The sequence below is a fragment of the Myxocyprinus asiaticus genome, chromosome 17 (assembly GCF_019703515.2).
Source record: "Myxocyprinus asiaticus isolate MX2 ecotype Aquarium Trade chromosome 17, UBuf_Myxa_2, whole genome shotgun sequence".
Lineage (NCBI taxonomy): Eukaryota > Metazoa > Chordata > Actinopteri > Cypriniformes > Catostomidae > Myxocyprinus > Myxocyprinus asiaticus.
The window spans coordinates 21,306,170-21,324,885 of NC_059360.1; the positions used below are offsets into that span (position 1 = coordinate 21,306,170).

At 42.9% G+C, this 18,716-nt stretch overlaps 1 protein-coding gene across 2 annotated transcripts in view; it reads right to left on the reverse strand.

Moving 5' to 3' along the window:
• Positions 1-18,716, reverse strand: part of LOC127455140 (alpha-(1,6)-fucosyltransferase-like) — a 185,795-nt gene that overhangs the window by 45,493 nt on the left and 121,586 nt on the right. For both annotated transcript variants that reach the window (XM_051722753.1, XM_051722756.1), the window contains exon 4: positions 1,374-1,492. In XM_051722753.1, coding sequence (XP_051578713.1) covers positions 1,374-1,492 — 119 coding nt within the window. The remainder of the gene's footprint in view (positions 1-1,373; positions 1,493-18,716) is intronic.

An 18,716-nucleotide genomic window follows, 5' to 3' on the forward strand; every position in this document is an offset into this window, starting at 1 on the left:
GATTTTTATTAAGGGCAAACCTGTTAGTGTTTTTTACCAAATAGAGAATTCTTACTTTGTATTTGGCAGTAAGATTATTATTTTTTTTGAACATGGCAAATACCGAACCGTGACCCTAAATCCGTGATACAAACCAAACTGTGAGAAATTTGAACTGTTTTACCCCTAATATACACACAGCAATCCTTTTTGCAGTTGTGTTCCTCAATCTGTCCTGTTGTGCTAATTTAAATGTACATAATCGTCAGATGGACTCTTTTGATTAATCTCACTGCTCATAGTCAAATGTCATGTTTTTAAGATGCTGTGTCATGTTACAAGTAGTTGAAAATCGTGTCTCGAGTGTCTCATCCCTGCACTCTGTTGTGCTTTTTTCCAGCTGTCAAGAACGCCTCCTGTGTGACAGGCATTCATCCTGTGAGGTTCGTTACAGTAAGTTGGCTGACTGCCCCCTACTGATGCGGCTTGTAAAAACATGAAGGTACATGTTCTTTAAGCCTGAATTGCTCCAAAGGAAGGAAAACACAGTTTTATTACATAATTTACTAGTGGTCAACCAAAATAGGTTTTTCAATGGCCGATGCCGATATCTAGAGAGCAGGATGGCCGATGACCAATATAAATGCCGATAAACATAATACAATTTCACAACAGTAAATCAGAGTTACAGAAAATTTCTAAAGTGAAACAAACACTTATTTAATGCAATATTTACTCAAATTTGCATAAACTTGAAAAGAAAAAACCTTGAAAACAGAAAGTGTTGACTATCCATTGAAAATGTTATTGGCAGATTTTGGAACTGACACAATGGAAAGATAACACTTCTGTTAATCGGCCAAGTAAACACTGTTATCTGCAGATGCCGATAATCGTGAAATGGCCAAATATTGGCCGATATATCAGTCTATCACTAGAATTACGTACGGGTCAGATGGCATGATTAATTGTGTTAATTTTTTTACACATTATTTTTTACATAATTAATTGCACAAAATGTATGTGTTAAATCAACAGTCCAAGTTAAAATATAATGTACATTTCTCAAAAAGTGGGGGGAGCTTAGAAATTTCTAGAAAAGAGCCAGTTATAATGGTTGCTATGCCCTTTGTTAATATTGATGATAGTGATAAATGACATCCAGTATAATACGAGTTAAAAGAAATACTGGTGTGTGTTCTGGTGTACATGAGCCATACTGATGAGGCTGTGGAGGAACATACGAAAAAAAAAAAAGGTTGGGAAATGCTATTTTAGGGTTTGGGTTAGAGTTAGAGTCTGTATTTATAATTAGCTTAATGTAAAAACATCAGACGTCTTTATGTCACCATTTATGGATAGTTAAAAGTGTGTGTGTGTTTGTGTTAACACACCATCAGCAGGCAGACTGCGGTAAGAGTTGATCTTCTCCTTAGCTTTGATCAGTTGCTCCTCTAGGTTACGTAATTTACCTGCAGCTCCAGGACCCCCATCAGCCTGTCCATCAGGCAACCTGAGAGAGAGAGAAACATGTTAGCATGTCCCATGCCTGGGGAATTGACTGGTGTGCTCACCAGTCCTAAATTCACAGTTGTGAACATTTGCGCTTGTGCGAGTGAATGTGAGAGTGCGGCCTACTGGGTCAAGATGAATTGTGGTTGGCTTATTTACCAGGGGTCTTTGCTCCTTGCTTCCAGTGCCTAATGCAATTATCAGTTGTGGCAGGCACTGCGGTCTATTCATTTGGTGGCAGGGACTATTCATCACACACATAGACACACAAACAGTTGGCCTGATCCTGCCCAGCTTCTGCTTCAACACACACACGTCCAACACACACACACACACACACACACACACACACACACACACACACACACACACACACACACACACACACACACTTCCATCTTATAAACTTCATTATAGACAAACATCCCAAGACCTGAACCTCCATCATTCCCTGACACTCAACCAACTGCAGTTCATTTATTAGATTAATAACTGTAGTAGACAACAGAGCCTACACACACAAACACACACTAGGGATGTGCACAACTACATAAAGTATTTTTTTTAAATTAACTAGTCAGTGGTCTAGTTGACTAATCAGTCTTAAGGAAGTCCAGTATATTTAGGCTGATTTGGGGTTCATCTGATGAACACACATTCATCACGTTTCTTTAACACAAATTTTAGCCCCCATTTGTTGTTGATCGTCGGTGCTAGTCAGCTCCAGCCCACAGATTTTGGGCCAGTTGGGGTTGACACATTTCACAGAAAATCATACAGAATATGATGGGTACAGACTCTAAATTCTTACCCTCTAGACTACTTGTATGATTCCATCTAGTTGGAGAATATCAAATGTAAGAGTGTGTCGGTAAAAGTGTGACACCTAGTGGTTGTGTAGTATACTCAAGCCTTTAGGGAGGAACTTTTAAGACACGTTGTTGTGTTCAAAAAGAGCTTGGCGGAATGGCAGAGGGTGCAGGGGTTTCGAATCTTAAAAAGTGGGTTTATTTTTAACTTGACTCTTTATTTGTAACTTGTAACTTGTATTGAAAACGCAACGCCCGTGGCGGGACATTTAAAAATCAGCATGAGACACAATGCAATGGCATCAAAGAATGTTTATCAGAATGTATAATTGTAACAGCAGCATTTTAAAAGAGATACATTTAAAGATGAGCATAGCTGACAACTAGCCTATGTTACGTTGTGGTTGCTGGCCAGAGGCAGAGGATGTTTATGTGCTGGTTTCCACACCAGGCTTCTTAATAATCTAAACCTCTTCAACTCGCCGGCAGGTCCAACAGTGAGCACTATGTCACGAAATAATATAAGTCTCCGAATACAAAAGTCAGGCATATGGGGTATCGTTTGAAAGAATCTGAAAGTTTCAAAGGTAATCATCACTTCTGCATTTAAGTTACATAAAATAATAAAATAAGGCCTGAAAAAATAAGCATCGAAAAGCAGCCCCACCTAGAGGTCATGTGATAGAAATATTAATATGAATATAAAAGTCTTTCAAATGGCACTTCAATAGAAATAAATCATATGCCAAATGAAAGATCTCTTTCTTAGGAATGCGACTTTAAAGTTTATTTTGTTGCCCTAATACCACAGTTCGAAAGATTTTAAAAAGAATCACAAAGTGAAATATGATTTCTGTAAGACATCAAATACAAACGTCTCTTTTATGGGCCGATCACTGCTGCTGTAAGCCACAAATAGCTAAAAACTTTCTATTTGCTTTTCTAAAAAATGAGCCATTTTTACTTGTCTGTGAGCTTGCATGTGTGAATAATCTAATGTAATATCTTAGATGTCCAGAACAAATATGTGGTTCAGAAGAAAAAGCATGCTAAACAAATCATCGGAAATATAAGTTATCGACTACTGATGATAAAAATCATCTATGTTATACATCATTGCAAAGGGGAGGATCTCAGATCTTTCTAATGACACCTAGATTGAGTTTATAGTCCACTCAGAGGCTGAGATATTCAATGAAACAATGGGGCGGTGTATCTATGGACGAGCACATCTGTGAGGGCTAAAATACATTATTTCAGATTGGCATTTTGTGATGGAAAAAAGTGGAATAAAATAAGACTTTTTGGAGGGAGGTGGAATGAACAGATCCAGAATTATATGCTAACAAAGTTCGGACAACAATTAAATTCTATTTATCATAAGATTTTAAACATATACAGTATTATTTATGAATAATTGGAGTTCCTGAAAAAATAGGACCAATGTTTGGCAATTAATCCACAGTATGTGTAAATGGTGAGCTTTTAAATTTGAGTGTGAAAAATTGCAGGCGGCAGCACAAAAATGCTCCCGAGTTGAAGAGGTTAACCCTCTGGGGTCGACAGATGCGCTGGCACGTTCTGCTGGAATTTTTCCTCATAACAGCGGAAACAACTTAAAATATGCCATCATTTTTGGGCATACAGATAAGTGTAAGTCATCATTAAAGACTATAAAGGGTCTACTTTTATTTGTGTACACTCACAATAACAACAAAACCTTGTGCTTTGTAAAATAAAGAAAATAAACAGGGTGCACTTTCAGCCGTCTCTGTCACCGCGAGCATCTTTCTGAAACACGTCACAAAAATGAAGTGAAACTCCGCGAATACTTATCAGACAAACATGAAACATATGTCTAAAGAAAGCTTAAAATGTCTACTTTTAAATAAAACAATTCAAATTTAAAACAAATATTCTCCTGCAATGTAATCTGTATGAAACAAAGCAATGTACAGTTTCTCCTGGCTCAGCTAATTATTGCTAATTTGATCACACCCACCAGCAGAGCGTGCTATTCATACAGTAATGTGCTGAGGTGATCAATGCAAATGGTTAAAGCCCCCAACAATGCCTTAAAAAGCATCAAGTTCATTCACTTTTCTGTGCGTTTGGAAGATGGCATGCTACACAGCTGAGGAAGCTCCTGGATAGTGACGAAAAGTTCACATTTTCCTCAGAAGAAGAGCGGGAATCCGACGAGGAACGTTTGCATTTTGAAGAGTGACTTGATCCAGCCGAGGATACAATTTTGGATAAGTAAGTCATTTAGTTTGACTTACATATTAGTTGACATGCTATTTTATATAAACATGTACATATTTTACTAGTTGGACTATTTCCAGACTTGCCAGCCAGTATTCAGGGTATTGAAATTTGAAATATGTCCTAATAGGCAAGTTTTAGTTACATTTAATTGTTGTTTCGGCTAAAGCAGGTATTTAAATTGTATGATGTATGATATAAATATGATATGTAATATGATATAAAAATAATATGAATGTTTAGATTATATTTTAACTAGTGTTTATGCTGCCTCATTATCATCAACAAAGCTTGTGCTTGCAAATATCTGTTTGGGTGTAAATGTGTAAAATGTGCTGTAAATATGCCCATATTAGAAAATCAGCATATTAGAATGATTTCTGAAGGATCATGTGACACTGAAGACTGCAGTAATGATGCTGAAAATTCAGCTTTGATCTCAGGAATAAATAGCATTTTACAATATATTCAAATAGAAAACAGTTATTTTAAATTGTAAAAATATTTCACAATATCACTGTTTTTCCTGTATTTTGGATCAAATAAATGCAGCCTTGCTGAGCAAAAGAGACTTCTTTTAAAAACATTAAAAATGTAAAGAAATTCTTTATGTAAAGAAAATGTATAGTCAGAATATTTCTTTAAACTTAAACTTGATTTTGTGAATAAGCTACAAACAATACATTCAATCATTAAGTCTCCTCACATTCATTCTCTCTCAGGGGAGGGGTCTTTGTCTCCTCAGGTGTGAATCACATTAATATCCATGATCATCCACGCCTCCTTGCATATGGCCTTTCTAACACTAAAAGTGTCTTACAAAAGTTAAATGACTATATTGTTTTGTATGAATGAGTGATCAGGATGGTTTTCACATCATTTTTGTAGCAAAAACTCTAGGCTACAAGATCCAGTTCTCAAAAGGCTTGTGAACAAATGTTTACCATGTGTTATATGGCCTTATTTCAGTGACTTAACATTTTTGTTTTTTCAAAAACCATGCATAAACTTTATTTTCTCACAAATACAAACAAGTACATACATGTTATTCACATATTATTTTAGCCCAGTTTGTGCTGAATACAGTGTTATCAGACTTTAGCCATTAATATGTTTTTAAGCAACTGAAAAAAAGCACAAATGTCAAGGCATTTCAAAACTTCTCCAGGGCCCAAAACACCCTCAGACCCCAGATGGTTAACAAGCTACACAAGAAACTTTACCAACTTAAGTTTTGCTTGTGAGCAACTTGGTTTTGCCAGATCCACCAGCTAGACCAGCACCAAACCAACACTAACCAGTTAGAACCAGCATGGAAATTCATACTGGACTAAACTGGTCTTTTCAGCAGGGTAACTGAAATATACAAAATAAATACATCTAAAAATAAATAAATCTAAAATCTAGATAACCTAGTCTGCCTCACTAATCGGCAAGTTGTTTGGTGGATGACCTTTCAAATAGCAGACCATCCTGACCAATCCCTAACACTCACACACACACACTCAGGGGACAGCATCACAGAGCTGCGTCCTCCTCTCATGCAAGGCTCTCTGTCCTTGCATTGGGTTTGTAGTGGAAATCTGAGCTGTATTTAAAATGTGTTTGACGTTGTAGTGGAAATCTGAGCTGTATTTGAAATGAGTTTGATGAATGGAAAGCATTGTGAAGCTATACCTCACCTGTAAGAGACACAGAGAGAGAGAGAGAGAGAGAGAGAGAGAGAGAGAGAGAGGGGAAAAAAGAGGATAGGGGAGTGAAAGTCTTATCTGAAGAGGAAGGAATGGAAATGTATTTCTGGGAAGGTATGCACAGGGTTTTGAAATGGTAAACAACACATTCCCATTTCACCTGGATTCAAATGGTCATATGGATGTCTGTCAACAGAGGAAAGAAAGAGATAGGGGGAGACTGAGCATGTGAAGGGATGCTGAAATTGGGAAAAAATTGCAATGTCAAATATTTATGTCATTCTTGGCTGGTCAAGGATGAAATGAGATGAGAGTGAGAAAGTAAATGAGAGAGATGGGGTTTGTGTAAGTGTGTGTCTGTGTGAGGCAGCCTTCGAGTATGGTTTATGTTCAAGCTGTATGTAAAAACAACATTACGATGTAATGTGTTAAAGACAAAAATACTTTCTTAATTAAAAATATCCCTGGCCTTACTATGCACGATTCATAAGAAATTAATAAATCATTAATCAGTGAAATTAAAATTCACCATAATGTTTCATTAAAGAAACATTCCAAATTAAACACAAGTTAAAATCAATTTACAGCATCTGTGGCATGTTGTAAATTACCTCTGTGGAAATCATAGTATGCAATGTTCTATTACTTTAAGTTTACGCTACATTAACTTAACTCAAAAACAACTTCTTATCAATCAAATCCTGAAAATTTGGAAATACATTCCATTCTAGAAGGTAAATATTTAGCAAAGTCTATTTTATGTTGTCTTTAAAGTTGATCATTGCAAATTGTATTATATTAAAATACTTTATCCTAGCCAATATCCTGAGCTGTACAGTTAATGCCATGATGTGATTAATCACTTTGGAGCTGCTGGAAAATGACATAATGAAAACTGACTGGCTGACGGCATTACAAATACGTCTACAGTTTCAAGTCCTTAACTCTCAGGATTTCTGGCTGATTGGTTGGTGAGTTCGTCTTTTGTATGCGTGCTTCAAGTTATCTTTTGTGTATCCTTTGTTTGTTTTCATTCGCTATACGCTCGCCTTGCGCGGGCTTCCTGGTTGAGATCACGGGCTCACTTCCCTGATTATTCTCCCCTGTTCCTCATTTCCCCTTTGTTCCCTCTCCCTATTTAAACCCCTCTCTGTCTGCTGTCTTGTACCAGATTGTCTTGTATTTTTCGCTATGTGCAGTCGCGCCCCGCAGAACTCTTTCAGCTCTGTTGGTAGTTTTGTGTTCCCTATCTGTCACTCACTCGACGTTGTGTCGATATAGTGACACTAGGGGAACACCTCTGGTCTTTGATAAAAGGCCAATGAAAATTGGCGAGTGGTATATGCATGCCACTACCCCGGACATATGGGAATAAAAGGAGCTGGTATGCAACCACTCATTCAGATTTTCTCTTCAGAGCTGAACAGTCATGCTCATTGAGCTGAATTCTCACTCTTCATTCACATCTGCTGGATCTGACGGCATATTTCAGCGGCTTCTCCCTCCTCTGCACTGGTGCACTGCAGAGAACGCCCCCTGGGCGCTTTGGCAGAAAAAAGAGAGTATATTTTTCTAAAAGAGTATATTTCTCTAAAAGAGCGGCACACACGGAACGTCTTTTTAAAGACACGTCTTTTTAAAGAGGCCTTTCCGATTGTGTGTTATTCCTAGTTGCGGTCATTACCTTGCAACTTCAGATGGTCATGATCGCTATTTTTCGTGTCTGGGCGCGACCCACACGGAGGCAGCGTTCGTGGATGGTTCATATTCTCACTGCAAGCACATGAACATGGCAACGTTGCGGTTGCGGCTTGCTTTCGTAAGAAAGCAAGCCACCCCAGCGGCTCCCCGCCTCGGTCCTTCTACCTACGGGTTTGAGGCCAGCGCGGCTAGCACTGGGGGCGATTTGGGGACCCCAATGGGATCGCCTCCACCGGGTATCCCCCTGCAGACCTCCCATTCCCCAGCACGCTCGTCTGCTCCGATCGGGCTTCCGGATGAGTCCACCAGCTCGTTTCACGGTGAGTTTGGCATCTTGTTCGTAGCCCGCGAAGCTGATGAGCACTCGAGCGCAGCATCGGAGAATGGGCTTGTCCAGTCGGACGCAGAAGCCTCAGCTGGGCTCCCCCCTTCAGGGACGATTGCCCAGTCACAGGCTGATGCAGAGATGACAGACATGCTTTCCCGGGTGGCCACGAGCATTGGGCTAGAGTGGAACCCTCCGCTCTCCCCTGAACCCTCACGGAACCATCGATGATTGGTTCCTGGGCTCGCGGCACCGCTCAAAGCAGCCACGCCCCGCTCCAGTGCCTTTCTTCCCGGAAGTGCACAAGGAGCTGACGAAATCGTGGGAGGCACCTTTTACTGCCCAGTCCCAATTCCTCAGTTCCCCCGCCCTCACTACACTCGATGGTGGGGTGGCCAGGGTCTATACGGCGATTCCCCTGGTGGATAAGGTGCTCGCGGTGCAACTATGCCCGCAGAGCACCTCCACCTGGCATGGATGCCCAAAGCTCCCATCCAAGCCCTGTAGGTTCACGTCATCCCTGACGGCTAAAGCCTACAGTGCTGCTGGACAAGCTGCCTCTGCCCTGCACTCCATGGCTCTCCTGCAGGTCCACCAAGCCAAGGCGCTGAAAGAACAGCACGAGGGTAGTTCCGCCCCAGATCTGGTGCAGGAACTGTGCTCGACGACTGACCTCGCTCTCTGAGCGACGAATGTCCACATTAGTGGTCCAGGTGTGCCACCTTTGGCTCAACCTGGTCGAGATGGGCAAGGCCAACAAGACATGGTTCCTTGCTGCCCCCATCTCCCAGGCTGGCCTATTCGGCGACACCGTCGAGGACTTTGCCCAGCAGTTCTCGACGGTGAAGCAGCAGACGGATATCCTGCCCCGGCGTGGCTCAAGATCCTGCACCCCGTCTGCTCGTCACCAAGGGCGTCCCCCTGCGGTGACTGCACCAGCTCCGCCGCAGCCCGCCCCCGGCGTGGAGCCCACCGCAGGAAGCAGACGCCACCCGTCTCACAGTCGGCTGCTAAGAACCCACGAAGGTTATCAAAACGCCCCCGAGACGGGCGACCCAGGGTCGAAGAAACCCACTCAACTAGAGTTGGTAAGAAGACCACTCCATCCCCTGGTGGAAGGCCGGGTGGAGAATCTTTCGTTGCCTTTTTGTTTAATTTTGCCGCATGCCCAAGTGGCTGCGGTACCTAACAGTTCAGCAAAAGAGCGGTTTCCTCCTTCCCTATGTCACATACCCAGTGTGCACGGTCGTCATCACGACCACCGTCCATGGGTTTTTCCTTGCAGGACTGGCGCTCCAGCGGCAGTCTCCCCGCCCCTGCGCGCCCAGCTGTGGCACACATCCGCCCCCGATGTGACAGTCTCCACGGGTTGCGAGGACAGGCCTCTTCCTCCCCCGTCCCAGGCTGTTCTGGGGGTGGTCACAAGGAGCCAGGTAAGTGCTTTGATGTCCCTAGACTCAGCATGGCCACGACATGGTGTGGCACCTCGAGCTCCGCCCCGCCACGAGGCCCCACCTGCTGGTACGTCCGACGACGTTGTCCCTTTGGTCCCCCTTGCGTGGAACTTGGATGCGTGGCTTGCGCTTTCCAATCCGTTGCGATGGCTGATCCGGACCGTCCGACTCGGCTACGCGATTCAGTTCGCCAGGCGTCCGCCAGGTTTAGCGGTGTCCACTTCACCTTGGTGAAGGACGAAAATGCTGCTACCTTGCACGCGGAGATCGCTACCCTCCTACGGAAGGGTGCGATAGAACCTGTCCCTCCGGCCGAGATGAAGAAGGGGTTTAACAGCCCCTTTACACAGACTCTTGTTCAAGATGCTGACGCAAAAATGCATTCTGGTGAGCGTCCGGCATCAAGATTGGTTCACGGCGGTAGACCTGAAGAACGCGTACTTCCATGTCTCGATTCTACCTCGACACAGACCCTTCCTGCGGTTTGCGTTCGAGTGTCAGGCGTATCAGTACAAGGTCCTCCCTTTCAGCCTGTCCTTGTCTCCTCACGTCTTCACGAAAGTCGCAGAGGCAGCCCTTGCCCCGTTAAGGGAAGTGGGCATTCGCATTCTCAACTATCTCGACGATTGGCTAATCCTAGCTCTCTCTCGGGACATGTTGTGTGCACACAGGGACTTGGTGCTCTCACATCTCAGCCGACTAGGGCTTCGGGTCAACTGGGAAAAGAGCAAGCTCCTCCCGGTTCAGAGCATCTCTTTCCTCAGTTTGGAGTTGGATTCAGTCTCTTTGACAGCGCGCATCACGAACGAGCACGCACAGTCGGTGCTGGCCTGTTTGAAGGCATTCAAACAGAAAACAGCAGTTCCACTGAAACTCTTTCAGAGGCTCCTAGGGGCATATGGCATCCTCAGCAGTGGCCACCCCGCTCGGGTTGATGCATATGAGACCGCTTCAGCACTGGCTTCAGACTCGAGTCCCGAGATGGGCATGGCACCGCGGGACACATCACGTGGTCATCACGCAGGTCTGGTCACGACAGACGCCTCCAAAACGGGCTGGGGCGCTGTTTGCAATGGGCACGCAGCTGCCGGCTTGTGGACGGGCCTGTGACTGCATTGGCACATCAGCTGCCTCGAGTTGTTGGCAATTCTGCTCACCCTGCGGAGGTTTTGGCCCGTTAATCCAGGGCAAGCACGTGTTAGTTCGGACAGACAACACGGCAACGGTAGCATATGTCAACCGCCAAGGCGGTCTGCGCTCTCGTTGATGTCACAACTCGCCCGCCATCTCCTCTGGAGTCAGCAGCACTTCAAGTCGCTGTGAGCCACTCACATCCCCGGCGACCTCAACACTACAGCAGACGCGCTGTCATGGCAGGTTACCCTCAGGGGAGAGTGGAGACTCCACCCTCAGGTGGTCCAGCTGATTTGGAGTCAATTTGGACAGGCACAGGTGGACCTGTTCGCCTCCCAAGAATCCTCCCACTGCCCACTTTGGTACGCCCTGACCGAGGCACCCCTCGGCATAGACGCGCTGACACACAGCTGGCCTCCTGGCCTACGCAAATATGCATTTCCCCCAGTGAGCCTACTTGCACAGACTCTGTGCAAGGTCAGGGAGGACGAGGAGCAGGTAGTCCTGATAGCACCCTACTGGCCCACCCAGACGTGGTTCTCGGACCTCAAGCTCCTCGCGACAGCCCCCCCCCGGCGAATTTCCCTGAGGAAGGACCTTCTTTCTCAGGGATGGGGCACCATCTGGCACCCGCGACCTGACCTCTGGAATCTCCATGTCTGGCCCCTTGACGGGACACGGAAGACCTAAGTGGTCTACCACCCGTGGTGGTAGACACGATCACTCAGGTTAGGGCCCCCTCTACGAGGTGCCTGTATGCCTTTAAGTGGCGTCTGTTTGCTAATTGGTGTTCTTCCCGACGGGAAGACCCCAGAGATGCGCAGTCGGATTGGTGCATTCCTTCCTGCAGGAGAGGTTGGAAGAGCGGCTGTCCCCTTCCACCTTGAAGGTGTACATTGCTGCTATAGCAGCACACCACGACACAGTCGACGGTAAGTCCTTAGGGAAGCACAACCTGATCATCAGGTTCCTGAGAGGCGCCAGGAGGCTGAATCCCTCCAGACCGCGCCTCGTTCCCTCATGGGACCTCTCTGTAGTTCTTCAGGGTCTACAGAGAGCCCCCTTTGAGCCTTTGCAGTCAGCTGAGCTTAAGGCACTCTCTTTGAAGACTGCCCTCCTGACTGCACTCACTTCCATTAAGAGGGTAGGAGACCTGCAAGCGTTCTCTGTCAGCGAAACATGCCTGGAGTTCGGTCCGGGCTACTCTCACGTGATCCTGAGACTCCGACCGGGCTATGTGCCCAAGGTTCCCACGATCCCTTTTACGGACCAGGTGGTGAACCAGCGAGCGCTGCCCCAGGAGGAGGCAGACACAGCCCTGTCGTTGCTGTGTCCGGTGCGCGCTTTACGCATCTATTTGGATCGCACGCAGAGCTTTAGGATCTCTGAGCAGCTCTTTGTCTGCTTTGGTGCACAGCGGAAAGGAAGCGCTGTCTCCAAGCAGAGGATCGCCCACTGGCTCATTGACGCCATAGCTATGGCATATCATGCCCAGGACGTGCTGCCCCCGGAGAGGCTACGAGCCCATTCTACCAGGGGTGTAGTGGCCTCCTGGGCCCTGGCCAGGGGTGCCTCTCTAACAGACATTTGCAGAGCAGCAGGCTGGGCAACACCCAACACCTTTGCAAGGTTCTACAACCTCCGGGTGGAACCGGTTTCATCCCAGGTAGTGGCACGCAACACAAGCGGATAAGCCCGGGATAGCTGGCCGGGTGTATCGCTTGCACATAGCGCCTTTCACCTCCTCTGAGTTAAAGATGTGCGCCATTAATTCCCAGTAGTGTTCACAAACTATTTTCCCTGGTTGACTTCCTCCGAGCCCTGTGGCAGTCGAGTTTTCAGAGAGACTCACTGCCGGCCCAGTACACATGCTAACTAAGAACACTGTTCTGGGATAGGTGCTCCGCATGTGGCGGTTCCCTGTAAGGTAACCCCATGCGATGTATATCCTCCGCTAATTCGTTTCCCTGTTGGCAAACTGCATCTTCCTTGGGCAGAGCCCCTCTGCCACAGTCTCCATGTTTGTAGTAACTCCTCCCCCGTTGGGTAGGATCTACCATGAGACTCTCCACATGGTCGGCAAGACCATGTGACGTATTTTTTCCACTTAAATATCCCCCCCGCTCTTGGGTGAGGTGTGGTCTCCGCGGTGTCCTCCCCTTGGGAGGGACATCCCCCGACTAGACCTGGCGGCCCAGTCGGATAATCCCCCTTCTTTTTAGGGAGTGGAAAAAGAGAAGGGGAAAAGAGGCCACGATTGGGTTAAGCCTGTCTCTATCTCTTGAGTAGTCGACTTGTCCCCAAAGGGCCGTTCGACACTCATAACTATGTTGGGGGAGGCTACGTGTCGACCTGGTGTGCTGGCTATGAGGCACACAGTAGTCTGCCCACCACACACCGCCACTTAACACAGTTCAGCCAATTGTGGCATTTCGTATAGGGACCCCTAGTGTCACTACATCGACACAACGTCGAGTGAGTGACAGATAGGGAACGTCATGTTTACTTGTGTAACCTCCGTTCCCTGATGGAGGGAACGAGACGTTGTGTCCCTCCTGCCACAACGATGAACTACCCGCTGAAATGGCCGGACCTTATATCGGCTCCTCAGCATAAAACCTGAATGAGTGGTTGCATACCAGCTCCTTTTATACCCGTATGTCTGGGGGAGTGGCATGCAAATACCACTCGGCAATTTTCATTGGCCTTTTATCAAAGACCAGAGGTGTCTCTGGCTCCCAAGAGTGACCCCTAGTGTCACTACATCGACACAACGTCTCATTCCCTCTATCAGGGAACGGAGGTTACACAAGTAACCATGACATTTCTTTTTGGCCATTTTTGACCTAATGTTGACCTTAAGACATGCCAGTCTATTGCATACTGTGGCAACTCAAAACACAAAGACAATGTTAAGCTTTATTTAATGAACCAAATAGCTTTCAGTTGTGTTTGATATAATGGCAAGTGATTTTCTAGTACCAAATTAGCAATTTAGCATGATTACTCAAGGATAAGGTGTTGGAGTGATGGCTGCTGGAAATGGGGCCTGTCTAGATTTGATCAAAAATGACTTTTTTCAAATAGTGATGGTGCTCTTTTTTACATCAGTAATGTCCTGACTATACTTTGTGATCAGTTGAAAGCCACTTTGGTGAATTCACGTACCAATTTCCTTCTGAACTGGCAAAATCTGTACATTATTCCAAACTTTTGGCCACCAGTGTATATAAACAAATGACGGAGTGCGTCGGTACAGTGAGCATCAACAGTTTAACAAGATTTCATGTTTTACATGAATTTGAGTTCATTTAAATTTTCATACATTTAACTTTTATCATTTTGATTTGCTTTTGTTTGGTTCTTTGTGACATTGTTGAATCTCAAACCATTATGTTATTGTTATTTTGCACAAGTAGCTGAGTCTTAAGTAAACTGTGCAAATATTCAACTGTTTCGTTTTGCTTACACAAGTCTTGCTTTGGTCTACAATCTGGAAGTGTTCTGTTAACTCTCAAAACTATATTTATTGAAACTATAACTGAAACTAAAATATATAAAAACAAAATAGAAATGTGTTTACAAAATAAAAACTAAACTAAAATTAACAAAATCATTAATGAAACTAACTAAAACTAAACTGAAATGTATAGCTAATTTGAAAACTATATAAAATAAAAACTGATTTGAGAATGCAAAACTATAATAACCTTGCTCCAGAGGAAGCTAGGGAACCAGCTCTTTGTTAAGGCGGAGAAGTGTGGATTCTGGCAAGGTGAGGACTGTCTCCAGTTGGCCAACCTCTGATACCCGCAAGGCCCTGCAAATGTTTCTGGGGCTCAGAAACTTTTACAGATTTCACACATTTAAGAGCCCTTCAAAAAATTAGGCACTTGAAAAACATCTACTATAATATAATGAAATATTTGCAAAACAAAAAATCTTCAGAATACACAGCTGCTTTTGAATGGCCATCAAGGGAGAAAGATGCTTTTTGCATGTATATTGGCGTAGTTATGGCATCTACCAGCAGGGGTTATCTGCCAATGCTAACTAGAAAAACCCTGAACACCTGTCAGAAATTACTTTTCTGTTTATGTATTCAAGATGTGCAATCAGCAGACAAGGAAAATTGCTGATGAACTTGTTTACTTTCCCTATGGATAAAGTTAAGTCCCATCCTACATTTTTCCCATTGGAAGTTCTGTTTCACTCTGAACTATGTCACATGCGAAAGTATGTAAATATGTTGCAAATACTATTTTATGTTATCCTTAAGACAGCCGCAGCAAACACAGTCCTGATACACACATCCCACTGAATGACCACATTTTAATCATGAAACTTTGAAAGTGTCCTCGTGTGAGTGTCAGGGTTATTTTACTCTAGTCTTGATTATTTAATTTTAATATTTGTAATTTAGATTATTATTTTATTATATTTATGATTTCGTTTTTATTTCAATTTTATTTTCAATTTGTCCCTTCAATTTAATTTAGTTGTTGTTGGTTTTCACTCTATGATTGTTTGTTTTAGTAGTAACACTTTACAGTAAGGTCCACAGCATCTATTGATCTGGTTAATTTAATGTTACTTGTAAAATGTTAATTTATCAATATGTTTATAAAATTTATAGAAAATGCTGATTGTTAGTTTATTTTATATCAAGCTACATTAAATAATGTTAACTTATCCAACTTTTAATTTTGAAAATGTATATGTAGATATTAACATTAACCAAGATGAATAAATCCTGTAACTGTATTGCTCATTGTTAGTTCATGTTAACTATTGCGTTAACTAATGGTAACATCTACAACCTTACAGTGTTACCATTTTAATTTAGTTTTATCTATTTATTTAAGTATATTTATTTTTTATTCTCAGGGCTGTCTAGTGTTATCAAGTGGCATTTTCATGTTTAAGGAAGACGGGTTGTAAAAGTTAAACATTTTATAATATAGGGGAACACCGCCTTATGAACAATGTCCACTACTGGGGTAAGATGACTCCCCTACCTGGGGCAAGAAGCTCCCAGGGGAAAACTTGTCCCAGGTATCATCCGATTTTTACAGAATGTATAAAATACATATAAAATACATCTTATATTATTCTCATTAATTCATTTTTCCTTATAATGTAAAATAATAAATCAAATATTCAATGTAATTATGTATTTTTTACAATTTAGTTCCAAAATGTAATAAGTGAATATAAATAAATAAATAAATAAAATAACCTTGGATCATCTCACCCCGGGGGCATCTCCCCCCATCTTCCACTAATGTGTATCAATAGCTAAAACTAAAATTAATTAGTGGTCATTTTTATTTTAGTTAGTTTTGGAGACACAAAAATGTATTTCAATTTATTCTGAGTATTTCTAATTATATTAGTTTTTTGCATTTCAGTTAACAAAAATGTTTTCATTTAGCTTGCGTTGTCAAGTCTTTTTTCTAATCCGGTAACAATTTCTAATCCTGTAACAACAGAGGCCACACTATCACTCTATGACCTCCTCACTCTCTCGCTCTCAATATTCTCCTCACCTCTCCTCAGAAACATGAGCTTCATCATGTGGCATTGCATGAACAATCATCATTAGCTAATGAGGACACATCACTCACAGCAGGGGCAGCAAAGAACATTTAGAAACACACATACACTGCTGTTTGGGAATGGCTGTCAGAGAGGTGTGATGGAAATCCCATGAGGTCTTGTGTTTTCTGCTGACACTGAACTCTTACGAGATGTTGTACCAGCTCCAATCACACAGACAAGCCCACAGAGACTTATGTACCGAAGTAGGACACACACACAGACGGGACCAAAAAAAGTGTGAAAACTGCAAGTGAAAGATGCATAAAACTGTCACACACTGAGGCAAAAGAACCATCGGCTTGCTGTGGGCTATGGGTTTGGTCCTAACTGACAATTTTAGCAGTGACAAAAGCTGTCAGTGTGCAGCTAGCAAACACTCAGACAGACAGACAGACAGACAGACAGCCTCTTCAGTCAATATTGAAGTTTTGGGCAGTGTTTTGTGTGATACCTGGTGTGTAGGTGTGTGTATGTATGCTCAGACACCAAATTAGATGTGCTGAACAAGAACTTGATAATGCCACAACCTGACTGCTGTTACAATACAACTGACCAAGCAAGGTCTAATTTGGTATAGAAGTTAAAAGGATAGTTCACCCAAAAATGATTTTTTTTTTCATTTACTCCACCTATTTGACTTTCTTTTCGACATGGAGCACAGACTGATCACACAGTGAATTCGGCAGCAGTAGATTGAAAGTTTTGCTTCTGAAATCGGTCTGTGCTTACCAAAATTTATTTCACTACCCTCAGTGGTTGAAGCTGGAAGTGTTGTTAAATGTAGTTGCATATGTGAGCACAGTTTCCGGGTGAAATGTCCACAGAGTGGCCTCAAAAGTGAGTTGTATTTTAGTTGTAAATGATGTAATATAGTCAACAGGAATGCATATTGAATTAACCCTATCCCCTAACCCAAACCCTAAACCTAACCGTCAGTGGAGTAACAATGTAATAATCATTGAGCAAAAATGCAACCTCCGAATCACAGCCACCATTATTCATTATTATTCACAGCAGCGCCATTTTTGATTTTTTTGTGGGAATAACAACGAGGCTGTGAGGGTAGACTTCAATCTCTTCAACTGGTTGTACAGTTGTTTATAGAGTTTTTGGATTGTTCCATGGACAAAACATTGAAAAAATATCTTTCCAAGAAATCTCAGTAGACAAGAAATATGAGTTGTGGAAAATTAGATGTGAACTAGGAGCTTTTTGATAGCTTTATACAGTGCATGTCTATCCCTCACAGCCTCGTTTTTATTACCGTTAAAAATGGCGATTTAACATAGTAAATGATGATAGAATTTAAATTTTTGGGAGAACTAATCCTGGCTCAGTGTTGGTAGTCAGAAAGTTGGTGGTTGTGTCCTTGAACAGGGCACTTAACCCCAGGTGACTCCAGAGGGATTCTCAATGTAATAAGTTAGCAACAAATTTGGCCCTAGTTTTGAGGTGCTAAATGAATAAATTGGCATTTGACATGAAATACTTTTGGTAAGTTGACACGTCCTGCGGTGTGACATGCTATCCTTTAAAAAACTATTATAAACAGCATTTTGCTAGTTATTACATAATTATTATGCATTCAGCTTTAATGACCTCATTAATTAAGAGGCCTCATGGAATACTTCTATTTTTAAAAATTAATTTCTCACACCTCAGGACCATTTAAAATGAACAAATTAAGGCAAAAAAAGTGATTAAATTGGGGAAAAACTTGAAATGGTGACCAGTCAAACCTAATCCTAACATATACACTTGATTACACTTGATACATGATTCAGACATGTTCTGACACCTGTGCCACCCTGCACCTCTCAAATGTTGTTAGATGGAGGGTCTAAAAATGATGTAAATCTAAAGTTCTACATGTAATGTGAAAATAATCTTTCAGAAAGAAAAACTCCCATGGTTCACCACCCACAGTTTGGTAAGCATTTGCATTGTGGTTCATCTAAATTCTAACGACGTATCTGGAGCACAGCCTCCGCTAATGCACCTGTATGGCTCTGTAGATGGATACACTCTGCCAGTGTGTCAACTTTCTACAGAGAGTAGCTGTCCAATTAACTGTTAGTAGTATGTTACATCAGTTAATGACATCACAGTTCGGCAAGCGTTGGTGTGAAGTTGAAAATGGCAAGCGGTGAAAGCAAGCCGCTGAGAGAAAAGCCCCCATGCCTCCTGTCTGGAATTTTTTTTTTTCTATTTGCAATCATTTGCATCAGTAATGGTCAAAAACACT